This window comes from Nycticebus coucang, chromosome 18 (genome assembly GCF_027406575.1).
Source record: "Nycticebus coucang isolate mNycCou1 chromosome 18, mNycCou1.pri, whole genome shotgun sequence".
NCBI lineage: Eukaryota > Metazoa > Chordata > Mammalia > Primates > Lorisidae > Nycticebus > Nycticebus coucang.
The window spans coordinates 38,649,300-38,662,385 of record NC_069797.1 but is presented as its reverse complement, the minus strand read 5'-3'; the positions used below and the strand labels follow the sequence as shown (position 1 = coordinate 38,662,385).

The window sequence follows — 13,086 nt, the reverse complement described above, 5'->3', positions numbered from 1 at the left end:
TACAACAAAAAAGCCAGGTGTGGTGGCGGACACCTGTAGACCCAACTTCTTGGGAGGCTGAGGCAAGAGAATTGCTTAACCCTAAGAGTTAGATGTTGCTGTGAGCTATCACGCCACAGCACTCTACTGAGGGCAACATGGTGATACTCTGTCTCAAAAAAAAAAAGTTTCAACGACCAACTTAGAATTTTCAAAAATATAAATCTCAGAAGTTGTATAAAATAGTTTGGGGAGAAAAATGTGCTTAAAAGTCATTAAAACAATTTAAAAAGAGCATCACCCAAATCATCAAAGCATAAAATAGTAAATGGAAACATCCATAGTTTTACTATGTCACTTTTAGAACAGGAGATAAGATTTTTAAAGCAATTTAGTTCAATAGGGCCCAACCAGGCAGGGGCAGTGGGGTGGGGGGTGACCCACACAGTTGAGGCCAGGAGGGCTAGCATCAAGATTACAGCCAACATGAGGCTGGGCACAGTGGCTCATGTAATTCGAACACTCTGAGAGGCCAAAGCAAGTGGATTGCTTGAGCTCCAGAGTTTGAGACCAGCCTGAGGAAAAGTGAGACCCTGTTTCTACTAAAAATAGAAAAACTAGGGCAGTGCCTGTGGCTCAAAGGAGTAGGGCACTGGCCCCATATACCGGAGGTGGTGGGTTCAAACCCGGCCCTGGGCAAAAACTGAAAAAAAAAAGAAAAATAGAAAAAGTAGCCCAGCATGGTGGCCGGCACCTGTAGTCCCAGCTACTCCAAAGGCTGAAGCAAGAGGATCTCTTGAGCTCAAGAGTTGGTGGTTTCTATGAGCTCTGATGCTACACAGGGCAACAAAGTGAGGCTCTGTCTCAAAAAAAAAAAAAAAAAAAAGATTATCATCAATGTGGCCCAGAGATCTGCTACATACAGAGGCCTGAGCAAGTAAGTAGGTAGAATGAGGTTAATGGGAGCCAAGTTTCTCACTGCTAGAGGAGAGAGGGAAACATACAGAAAGGGGATGTCTGAAATAACTCCAGCGTTGACTTGGAATCAGAAGTAGCGCTATATACTTTGGCTTTTCATATAGGTAAAAAGATGATATAGAAATTGCTAGCACGTGTCACGCAAGCTGCACTGTCGCTGTCACAGCACCTCTTCCCAGTGTGCCTGGACGGGGCCTCAGATGGTTTTCAACACAGAGTTCCAGTCCACCACTAACTGACAAAACCTAGTAGCCACCCCTGAACAAGGCATTTCCTAAGGTCCCCACCAAGCTTCTCTGTAGTGAACTTCAGAAACCAGGAGAGGGTTCTCAAAGGGATCCACTACTGAGGCTCAGAAAAAGCTAAGACTGAAGTCTGTATAGAGAACCCAAGCAAACCAGGACACTTTTAGAGAGCTCCCCTGTGTCTTCACAGCAGAGTGGTTAGGAACACAGACCTTACATAGTGCATCAAGGACATGGCCTGAGTTTGAACCCACCACCACTTACCAATTGCCAAAGCTGAGGCCTTGCCTCTGAGCCTCAGTTTCCTCAGCTGCTGCTATAAAGATTAAATGGGCCGATATTCATAAAGTGTTTGGGAAAGTGGCTAGGATGTGCAGCCACCATTATATAAGCAAATTCTCTACTGAGCATTAGAGCCCTCCTGCACCCAGGGAATGGTAAGGGTGGGGATAAGGCTACAGCTTCTGCTAAAGAGTTTAAATGAGGATTTCCCAGCCCCATTCCATAAGACCTGGCCTGGGGGATTGCAGACCTCATCCCACTGCCTCAAATACCCTCCAATCTCCAGCTGAACAGATCCTAAATCTCCAGGCCCCACTTGGCCTTGTTAGGAGGCCTGGAACCAGAATCAGGCATAGGACGCACCAGCTTTTGAGATCTTTTGCTAAGTCAGAGACAGTGTCCCCAGCCTATGCCTAAGGAAGGGCTGGCTTACCTCAAAGGAGTTAAACTTACTACCCCTGAGGATGGGAGGCAACGTCCTCCCTTGAACCTTGAGTCTCCCTGTTTCCCTCACACCACCCTCAACAAATCTGCAGGATGTGAAATCGCTGAGGCATTGCTGCTTTTCTACTTCCGTGCAAAATCTTAGTTCCCTTATTTTAAAAAATATTTGGCCTCAATGATCAGTCCTCACCCCTGGAGTCTCAGAATACCCCGCAGGCCAGATTCCCTCCTGCAGCAGCACCCCAGAGGATGAAGGTCTCCATGGCTGCCGTCTTCTTCCTCTCGCTCCTGCTCCTCAGCACCACCACCCCAGAGGCCAGAGCTAAGTCCTCCTCACGTGAGTGCACCTTGTCTTCCCTCCTTCCCAGGCCCTGTGGGGAAATGGCAAGGTGGCGGGCAGACAGGGAGGAAGGCTTGAGCAGCAGCTGGGGGGCTTCTCCAACTGGTTTCATCCCCACCTTCTGTAGGACCCTTCCTCTCACGGCCACAGAGGGAAGCCTGTCCCATTGCTGTCCCATTAGGCAAAAGAGTGGCCCACCCATTGGGGGGATATCGTCCCCAGCTTGACGAGCAGTGCCCAGAGCCCCTCAAAGCCCCTTTGCCTACCAGCCCCCTGAGATGTGGGTCCATCTGCTCCCCAAGCCCCCTGTGCCTGTGAGTGCAGTGCCGCTTGGGTCTGGCCTGGGGGAAAACACGAGGCCACCTCCTGGGGTCCCTGACCCAGGCCCCCTTTCCTCAGCTTCTTTCTCAGGAGGACCCGCCTTTACTGACAGCCAAAACCATTTCGCACCCTTCTATTTACCTCTTTTCCCTTTCAGAATCTGCAGGGAAACATAGAAAGTTGTGGAAATAAAGTTAGTCTAAAGTTAATAGGAACCTGGCCAATGTGACTGGCCTCTCTGAAGTCATTTGTCAGTTATGAGAAACAAGGTGGGAGAGTCAAAACCCTGAGCAGGTCTCAGGGACCAGGGATCCTTAATCCACCCTTTGGATAGAGAGGATGCTGCCTGGAATGGTGCTGGATAGCAGGACCAGGCCTTTCTCTTCCCACCTAAGCACCTGGCCACCCCCAGAGACCGCTGAGGCCATGGCCTTGTGCACCCTTGTTTCTGTCCAAGTTGGTCACACACAATGCAGACACTTGGTGTTTCTCCTCCATGACCACAACATGTGCTGGTCTGTATAGGGCCCTTGGCCAGCAATGCCTTTCCTGCTAACCTCCATAACTGTAATCATTCCTCCTATAAGAGCCATGAAATTCCACGGTCAGGAAAAAGCTGAAATATCACCTAATCTGGTGATTTTCAAAACGTGTTAGACCATGAAACCTTTTTTCAAGCAAAGATCTCCCACAGAAGCCCAGTATGTAAAACTGAAGAAGGAGTTATATGGGGTGCAATCCCCAAGACACCATTCTCAAATGCACGAACACCTCAAAGAGAGTCTCTGAGGCCCCCCGAGACCCAAGGAGCTCAGTGTAAAAACCAAAGGCCAAAGGCCTCGTTTACAGAGGAGGAAACTAAGAGGAAAAGCGAAACGGTCACAGTAGGAAGAGAACAAGGGCAAGACTGGATTAGGATTTGGGTGTCCCGACTCTACAACCGACTCTACAACTGTAGTCCTTGGGGCTCGGGATAGGCATCCTTCCCTCTCTGCAAGCTGAGTGTTCAATGGGGCGGGGAGGGGGGCGCAGGACACGGGCAGGACGGGGTCCAGGAGGAAGTGGCTCTGCATTCCCAAAGGGCATGTCGCCTAATCCCTGTTGGGGTTTCTTTCAAATAGTCCTTCTATCCTTTCTGAATAAGGCATATAAGGCAATAAGGTTTCATGGTCTAAAACGTTTTGACAGGTTGTGTGGCATTGGCCAAGCCCCCAGCTTCCCCTGTGAGTCAGCCCCCAGAGGGGGTGTGCGCTCACCCAGAAGACCTAGGTTTGCTGTTCTTCAGCCCCAGGGTGGAAAATCATCAGCCAGTTTCTCCAGCAGGACTTGAAGAAGAGGAGGGAGGGTGACTGCTGACTACGGAGGGACAGAGGTGCCAAAGGAGCACTATAGTGGGAAGAGAGGATGGAGCTTCTCCAGAGCTCCCATCTGAGCTCTGCACGGCTGCCTCTCTCCCACGCCTTTGGGCTGCAGAAGCAGCCAGCAGTATCGCCTCAGCGTCCCCCACCGTGTCCCCTCAGGAGGACCTTACCACCCCGCTGAGTGCTGTTTCACCTACGTTACCCATGAGCTCCCACGGCACCGCATTTCGGATTATTATGAGACCAGCAGCCAGTGCTCCAAGCCTGGAATTGTGTAGGTGGCACTCACACACCACACGGGGCGGAGAGGGACCAGCAGGGTCTGGAGGATGTAGAGTGGGGACCCCCAGGGCACCTCCCAGGGGAGACTACACAGAGAGGGGCAGCCAAGAGGCAATGTGGGGGCTTTCCAGCTGGAGCCTCCAAAAGCTGTGGGAAAGCTGGCATGGGGAGGGGTCAGGGAAGGAGAAAGCAAGAGGCACTTCCTCAGGCGGACACAGAGACTGTGGGTCTGCGGGTCCTAGGGAAGAGCATGTCTCAGAGAGGAGCCTGGGCCTGGGATGCCTCTATCAAAGAAAGGAGAAACAGTCTAGGTCAGGTGGGGAATTGGGAAGGCAGGGAGGACAGGCTGTCCCTTCCAGCTGCTGGACCCCTCAGTTTGTAATCCTTCTCTCTCTTGCTCCACAGCTTCATCACTAAAAAAGGCCATTATATCTGCAGCAACCCCAGTGACAAGTGGGTCCAGGACTACGTCAAGGACATGGAGGAGAACTGAGTGACCCAGGGGCAGTGGGACAGGTGCAGATCAGAGCTCTAAAGAGGACTAGGCCCCTCTGCTGCCCCCAGCTCTTATCCCCAGCCACCCCCTGCCAGCTGCCCTGCCTTGAATTAAAAAACATTCATGCTCGGGCGGCGCCTGTGGCTCAGTCAGTAAGGCGTCGGCCCCATATACCGAGGGTGGCGGGTTCAAACCCAGCCCCGGCCAAACTGCAACCAAAAAATAGCCGGGCGTTGTGGCGGGCGCCTGTAGTCCCAGCTACTCGGGAGGCTGAGGCAGGAGAATCGCTTAAGCCCAGGAGTTGGAGGTTGCTGTGAGCTGTGTGAGGCCACGGCACTCTACAGAGGGCTGTAAAGTGAGACTCTGCCTCTACAAAAAAAAAAAAAAACATTCATGCTCTACATTGGCCTCATTCATTTCTGCTGAATTAACTCTTCGGCTGTAGCCTGAGGACACCAGTGAGTCCAGCCTGGGTGTGTCACCCTCAGCATCAAGCTTTACTCTGCAGAAGTTTTGCCTGAGCCTGGTGCAAAAAATGGGTCCAGGTCTATGATGGGGGTGGTGAGAAAGAAATGAAGTGTGAAGGCCACTTCCTCAGCAGAAACAATAGCATCATTTCCTTAGGCCTTTCTACTTTCCAAGCACTCTGCTGAGCAATCTAATATGCATTCTTTTAATTTTAAGCTTCACAATAAGTGTAAAAGCTAAGAATCATCATCTGATTTTACAGGTAAAACTTCATAAAGGCCTCTTCATCTCAGTCAAGTTCCATAGCCCTTTCTTCCTGTGTTGTTTCCAAGGCCTTTCCTCACTGCTGTCTGGGATAGGAATGATTCATGGACACATTTTATCCAATCTCTCCCACTCCTTCACTTACATACACCAGGGTGTACTATTATTGTTTTACTCATCTACTCATTTTTATATCCTCCACAAGGCCTAGCAGGAAGCCTGGCACATACCAGGTGGTCAGGTAATGGATAGATGGATGGGTGGGTGGGTGGATGGATGAGTGGGTGGATGGGTGGATGGATAGAAGGATGAACAGATGAATGGATGGATGGATGAGTGGACAGATGGATGAATGAATGAACAGATGGATGAGTGGGTGGGTGGATGGGTAGATGGGTGGATGAGCAGGTAGATGGATGGATGGATGGACGGACGAGCAGGTGGATGGATAGATGGATGGATGGATGTGTGGGATGATAGATGGATGGATGGATGGCTGTATGGATGAGTGGATAGATGGATGGATGGATGAGCAGATGAATGAGTGGGTGGGTGGATGGGTAGATGGGTAGATGAGCAGGTAGATGGATGGATGGACAGATGGGCAGGTAGATGGATGGATGGATGGATGAATGAGCAAATGGGTGGGAGGATGAGTAGGTAGATGGATGGATGAGTGTATGTATGGATGGGCAGATGGATGGATGGATGGACAATGTAGAGAAGGAGGGATAAATGAAATGAGACAGGAATCAAGAGGATGCCTATGCTCCAAGAACACCCAACAATCAACTCTCAAACTTATCTTCAGGCCTCAAGAAGGAGCTTGGTGTGCTTGGAGTAAGAGTGTGGGCCAGGGAAGGGACTACGACTGCTATTCCCTAGCCTCTCACCTTCCACAGACAAGGGCTTGTAGGCCAAGGGCTCACCACCTCTGACGGCCTTGAACCCACGGGTACTAATAGCATTATATGGTCTACCTATCTATGAGCATTCATGCCACCCTGTAAGGATGTGCACTTCCCCTTTCTGTCCTGCCTCCTGCTCCTCTCAACTCTGGAAACATGTCAGATCCCCTGTGCGTTCAGTCTCTTCTCTGTCACTGTCTTCAACCTGGCTCCAGAGGCAATCTGAGTGTGGGCCAGGCCGAGGCCACAGGGACCTGCATAAGCTGAACTCTGGACGGCGCTGCAGGTTGTCCAGGTGCACGGGGTCAGAGCGCCCTCTGCTGGTCGCAACTGGTCACGGCGGCAGGGTTGGATAAACCCGGCCTGCCATACCCAGGAAGGACCAGCCAACTACACATAAAAATCAGTCTGAAGTCCAAGGCGATGGGAGAGAAACAAAACACGGAAAAGTAATCCAGACATTTCAGTAACAAATGGGGACCTAAGGATCAAGCATACTGCTTTGTCAGAGTATTAGTAGCATAATCTGTGACATGAAACAACGTGAGTTCAGTAGTGTGTCCCTGGACTGGGGGTGGAGCCACCCTTCTCAGTGGCCACCAAACCCTAGTCATGCCTCATTTGTGCTCTGATCCTGCTTTATGCTCACCCTCCCCAAGACAGATCACCTGGGGAAACAGGAAGTTCATCCCTCCCTCGTCGCTCCCCATTAGAGAGATAGTGGCAGGTAACACGATAAAATCCAACATCCAGTTTTCAGCGCTGTCTCTCCACCTTCCAGCCATGTGACCTTGGACAATCTATTTAACCTCTCTAAGCCTCAGTGAAGTAATATCTGCTATTTCACTTGCAAGGTGGCTGACTGAGGCACATTCATCACGTTTCTTCTCCAGCTATTCCTTCACCTACATTCAATATTACTGAGCTCAACTCTGCACCAGGCCACGGCCTCCCCAACCCTCCCTTTTAGCAAACACCAAGGCCTGTTGTTTCTCCCCCAGCCCGGTCAGAGTCCAGAGAACAGAGCAGTCAGAGAGTAGACGACCTGCTGCAAGAAAGACAACTCTGTTCAGCTGTTCCCTGAAGCTGTACCATCCCACTGAGAGGATGAAGGTCTCTGTGACTGCCTTCTTTCTCCTCATCTTCATCCTCACCACTACTTTTACTTTTTGCAGCCAGCCGAGTAAGTCCACTTGCAGATCAGGGATGAGAAAGGGGAATTGGGCAGGTGGCAGGGATGTAACGCCAAGCGTGCTGGGAGGCCTCTGGCCTTGTCAGCCTGGAGGGCTCCCCCACCTTCATGCTTAGCTTCTGTTCTCAAATTCTCCCCTTTGTGAGTAGAGCTGGGCTTGGTTCAGAGCCTTTCAGCATTAGGAGAGCAAGGATGATCATTTGGAAGGAAGTGCCCAGGAAGTAATAGAAAATGCAATAAAGATTGTCTGTAACGAAGAGGAGGGTGAGACACCCAGATGAGAAAAGGAGCAAGAGCTCTGGGAGGATGAGTTGGGAGAGAGAGGTTGAAGACACCACGAGGACTAAGCCCAGGAATGGGGAGAATGAACCTAGACACCCCTTCTCTCAGTGGCAGTCTGGGACTGTTAGACACCCAGAATGAGTCCCGGAGGATGGCCAAGAGTGCTCGTCTTCCATCTCCAGCCCAAGACTAAATACAGTCTGCAGGAAAGAGGGAAGGGGTTAAAAGGTTGGGAGCTGTGATAAGAGGCAGAATTGGGACCTTTGGGGCAGAGGGCTGTTTTGCCCACTCTATACCTTCTGCCTCTATTATCATTTATGAGGACCTGGTGATGGGGGAGGGACAAAGACATTCAGCCATCCACATGCCCGCCTAAGGCTGCCCAGCCCTAATTTGCTCCCTGAAGTCTACCCTTGGCATGTAATGTGGGCTGACTGCCTGTATAAACAGAGGGGAGCGAGGGTCAAGTGCACCTGATAATCTGCTGCCACGCTGTTAGGATAGCCCTGGTCTCTGTAAACTTTGTTTTAAGAACCAGGGACATGAACTCATGACATGGGACTGGTGTAGGGTCACTTATGGAGGAACTATGTGTGTGTGGTGAGCGGGAAGGGGCAACAGTGTTTTTCCAGAAGGTCAGTCAGGCCAGTGCAGTGGGTTCAGGCTTAAAGGAAGAGAAAATAGCCCACACAAAACGTGGGTCAGCCAGATGGTGCTCTGGAGATGTCCCAAGCTTTGATACCAGCTGGAGGCAAGGGGTCAGGCTACAAAGAGATTTGTACCCTGCAGGTTTGGGGACTCAGGGAGGTCTCTGGTCTAACCTCCTATGTTGTATCCCCAAACTGGTGGGTAGTCAGAGGAGCTCAAGGGAAACCCAGTGACAATAACCAGTCAAGTCCAGTAACCTGCAAGTATCAAAGAGAAGGCAGGGGAGAGGGGGAAAGGCCATTTCCAAGGCAAGAAGAATTATCATTATTACCACTTGCTTTTAATTAGAGTAAGCACGAATTGAGTCTTTCTGTGTGCCACGCTCTGGGTTAAGGGCTTTACAAGCATTTTCTCAACTAATTCTCACCATGATCCTAGGATATAACCATCATTTTACCTCCATTTAATGGATGAGGAAACTTAAAGCTATGGCAGTGAAGAAATTTGCCCAAAATTCAAAGCAAAATTCAAATCAAGTCAGGATTCTGACTCAAGCTGTCTGACCCTGAAGCCTAAATCATACATTTTTCCTCCTGTCCTAACTTCCCTCACTCATGGCTCCACCCTTTCTCTCTCTGATCTCAGCCTCTCCTGTACCTCTAGGATAGTCTAAGTTACCCCACAGTTGAGTCAGTGGGTGACCAGGTCCAGTTGCACCTCTCTCCAGTCCTCCCTTCTCACCTTGCATCCCAGCCACCCCCAAATGCTCAGGGCTCCCTAAACACACTGAGCTTCCCCATCTTTGGGCCTTCCTACATTTCTTTCTTCCAGACCCTATAACACCCTCATCTGTCTAAATCCTGCTTGTTCTTTAAGAATCAATTCACATGGCCAGGTGCGGTGGCTCATGCCTGTAATCCTAGCACTCTGGGAGACTGAAGCCAGTGGATTGTCTGAGCTCACAAGTTCAAGACCAGCCTGAGCAAGAGTGAGATCCTATCTCTACTAAAAATTTAAAACTGAGGCCAGAGGATCCCTTGAGCCCAAGAGTTTGAAGTTGTTGTGAGCTATGACGCCACAGCACTCTACCCAGGGGGACAGAGTGAGACTCTGTCTCAAAAAAAAAAAAAAAAAAAAAAAATGAATCAACTCAGGCAACACTTGCTTTGGGACCTGTTTCTCAACCACCAAGGATGGGTCAGGTGCGCTCATTCTGTTCCTACAGAACCTTCCGCCAGAGATGATTCTATCCTGGACAACATTCTAGTGTAGCGTTTAATAATCTTTCCCTTTCCCTTTTTACCCTGACTAGTCTAAGCGACTCAAGGCTAAGTGGCTGTGTCTTCCTCATGTTTTTATCCCCACAGAGCTGGCATGCAACTTGAGCTCCAAACATATTTGCCCGATCAACTCATGAGCAAACAAAAAAGTGAGGCAGCTCCCTTCTAGTTCATCACCAAATGTGAATAACCAAGTCATTTGTCCTTGGACACTTAGTTCAGAGGCTGAAGATTCTACATATATACCCTCCAGAGGAGTTCATCTTTTTTTGTTTTTCTTTTTTTTTTTATACCCTCCAGAGGAGTTCATCTTTTTTTGTTTTTTTTGTTTTTTTTTTATTGTTGGGGCTTCATTGAGGGTACAAGTTCATCTTTTTCACTTTCTTTGTTGCACATCAAGCTATCATCAGTCCCTGCTGACAGATGGTTTTGCTATCGGAGGAGTGAAATGCAATGGGAGGTGGAGATAGGCAGCTCTGGTCTCCCTTCTCTGCCTCCCTGGCTCAGCCTGCATTGTGATTCCTTCAGAAATTCCTGAGTCGGTGAACCATCCACCCACCTGCTGCCTGAAGTATCATGAGAAAGTGTTGCCAAGGAAACTGGTGGCAGGATACAGAAAGGCCCTCAACTGTCACCTGCCAGCAATCATGTAAGTACTTTGCTACAGATACTGCTCTGGAGAGCCAGGGAGCTTGGGGACAGAAATGGGATCCCAGGACCATGAGGTCTCGATGCTAGAAGCAGTGGAATCATAGCTAAGGGTTTAGATCCCGGGGGCCTGGGTTTGATTCTTGATTTTGCCACTTATAGCTGTGTGGTCCAATAGATGGTAGCCATTATGAAACCCAAGCCAGAGGGTCTAGGCTGAGTGGGGAAAGGGTGAAGAGAAGGGATAATGAGGTCTTGAGACCGGAGGGAGGGGTCTTCAGAGGGAACCCAGCCAGGGGAGGTCTAGGGAGGTAACAGAGAACATAAGGCAAGCCCCATGTGAACCAGGGGTGTACTGGAAGCCCACCCTAGTGTGCAGCCCATGACAGTCTAATTCTGCCTCTGCAGATTTGTCACCAAAAGGAACCGAGAAGTCTGCGCCAACCCCAGCGACAAATGGGTCCAAGAGTACATCCAGGATCCCAGGCTACCTTTGCTGCCCCCCAGAAGTGTGGGCAGGGTTAAAATTATTACATCAAAGAAAGACTAACCCTAGCTCCTCAAGTCCCCACGAGAACCAGGCCTTAGTAGAAGCCCAAACTTATGGAACGAAGGAACAAACCTATGGAGATGGAGCAACTGTATGGTCTGAAACTAGCAAAACCACATTCAGAGAAACAGGCTGATGATTGAAATAAAGAAAATGTATTTCTAATATTTTCTCAGTCTCGGGAGGAAATGCCAGCATTATGGGAGGTAGGCAGAAATACATTCTCAATACACAAGAAAACTTCTTTCACATCCCTCCCCGGGCTCTGCTTGCAACTCCTCACCCCACACCAATACTCCAGCCATTCTGAATAATTAGCCAGTCTCCAGCCTGCCAGAGTCTGGCCTCTCGGTCTTGACCCATCCAGAGCCACCCGGAACTCTTGACTTTTCCTGTCCATACTTAGCCCTTTTCTGGATGTAGTTTTTTCTTCCGTTATTCTTTTCTCTTAGCAGGCCAGGGATATTCACATTAATCATTTTTGTCCTTGTTGCAGAGGCTTTGCTAGACCATGGTCACTTTTGTCTTCCCCAGGGTGGCGCAGATACAGAGTGTACCTGATCGAAAAGGAAGAGGCACAAATTTCTGCCTCCCATGCTGAGCTTTGTGGAGCAAGGGAAGGGCACTAGACAAGGTTGGGGGTAAACTCTTGATCTAAAACTCAAGCATACAATAAATAAAATTTCCTTAATTGCCAACTTGATTCCTTACTTCCTGGCTTTTTTCTGCAAGGGTGAAAGAAGCTTAATTTCAGCCTGGTGCTGCGGCTCACGCCTGTAATCCTCAGAAGCCGAGGCAGGTGGATTGCTTGAGCTCAGGAGTTCAAGTTCAGCCTGAGCAAGAGAGAGATAGCAAGCTATCTCTAAAAATAGCTGGGCATTGTGGCAGGTGCCTGTAGTTCCAGCTACTTGGGAGGATGAGGCAAGAGAATCGCTTGAGCCCAAGAGTTGGAGATTGCTGTGAGCTATGATGCCACAGCACTCTACCCAGGGCAACAAAGTGAGACTCTACCTCAAAAAAAAAAAAAAAAAAAAAAGAAGCTTAATTTCAGTTTTTTTAGGGGCTTCTCCCCATTCCTTGAGAATGCGTCAGATTTACACGGCACCAAGACCAGATATACATATTCAATCTCTCCTTCTATCTCCAGCTCAATAGCTGGCAGCTAACTCAGTTGCCTTGCATTCAACATTGTCCTAAAATGCTACTGTGAAGGCAAAACAAAAATCAGGCAATTGATGCCAGATAATTAGAAGAAACAGATAAATGTAGTGGGGTGATTCCATGGAGCACTGTCCATTCAGAGAATGGGATTCTAGTAAACTGACCCACAACTGTCCCCATAGGCCAGGCTGCTAGTACACAAGCCTGCCTCCCCACTCCTGCCCAAGCTAACCTACCCAGGATGGCCACCTGACCCAGCTGCCCAACCAGACTCTCGGAGGGATTTGAAATTTGGACCCGAGAAGCACAGACTGTTGCTGCTGGAGGAGAAGTGAGTTTCTGGCAGTGTCCTAAGGGAAGAGGTCACTGAACTGTTGTCCTGAAGTCCCTGAAGCTGCCTCACTTCCTGCCCCTGCTCCAGGCTTGGGAACTGGTCTCTCAGTCCCATGATAAGCTCCAGCAAATTTCCCATCATCCCTCTCTTAAAAAAAAAAAAAAAATGCCTAAAGGGCCATGATGGCCTGTTAGCACCTCAGAAGTAACTTTTGTTGGCTTAAGTCAGTTCTGGGCGTGCATGTGTGTGTGCTCATGTATGCAAAACATTAAATTTATCACTTTAACCATTTTTAAGGGTACAATTCAGTACATTCACATTTATTTTATTTTATTTTTTCACTGTGTAGCCCTGGGTAGAGTGCTGTGGGCGTCACTGCTCATAGCAACCTCCAACTCTTGGGCTGAAGTGATTCTCTTGCCTCAGCCTCCTAAGTAGCTGGGACTACAGGCACCCGCCACAACACCCAGCTATTTTTTGGTTGTAGTTGTCATTGTTGTTTGGCAGGCCTGGGCTGGATTTGAACCCTGCAGCTCTGGTTTATGTGGCTGGTGCCCTAGCCGCTGAGCTACAGGCGCCGAGCCAACATTCACATTGTTTTGCAACCCTCACCAATATCCATG

General features: G+C 49.4%; 2 protein-coding genes across 2 annotated transcripts; both read left to right on the top strand.

The window, feature by feature from the left end:
• Nucleotides 1–2,082: 2,082 nt before the first annotated feature.
• CCL14 (C-C motif chemokine ligand 14) lies at nucleotides 2,083–4,877 on the top strand. Its single transcript, XM_053568979.1, has 3 exons — nucleotides 2,083–2,265; nucleotides 4,110–4,224; nucleotides 4,638–4,877. Exons 1-3 carry the CDS (start codon nucleotides 2,178–2,180, stop codon nucleotides 4,723–4,725), a joined length of 291 nt encoding a protein of 96 aa, XP_053424954.1. The 5' UTR covers nucleotides 2,083–2,177; the 3' UTR covers nucleotides 4,726–4,877.
• A 2,501-nt stretch (nucleotides 4,878–7,378) lies between these two features.
• CCL16 (C-C motif chemokine ligand 16) lies at nucleotides 7,379–11,671 on the top strand. Its single transcript, XM_053568978.1, has 3 exons — nucleotides 7,379–7,551; nucleotides 10,299–10,419; nucleotides 10,827–11,671. The coding sequence occupies exons 1-3, from the start codon at nucleotides 7,476–7,478 to the stop codon at nucleotides 10,966–10,968; spliced, it is 339 nt and encodes a 112-aa protein (XP_053424953.1). The 5' UTR covers nucleotides 7,379–7,475; the 3' UTR covers nucleotides 10,969–11,671.
• Nucleotides 11,672–13,086: the final 1,415 nt, after the last annotated feature.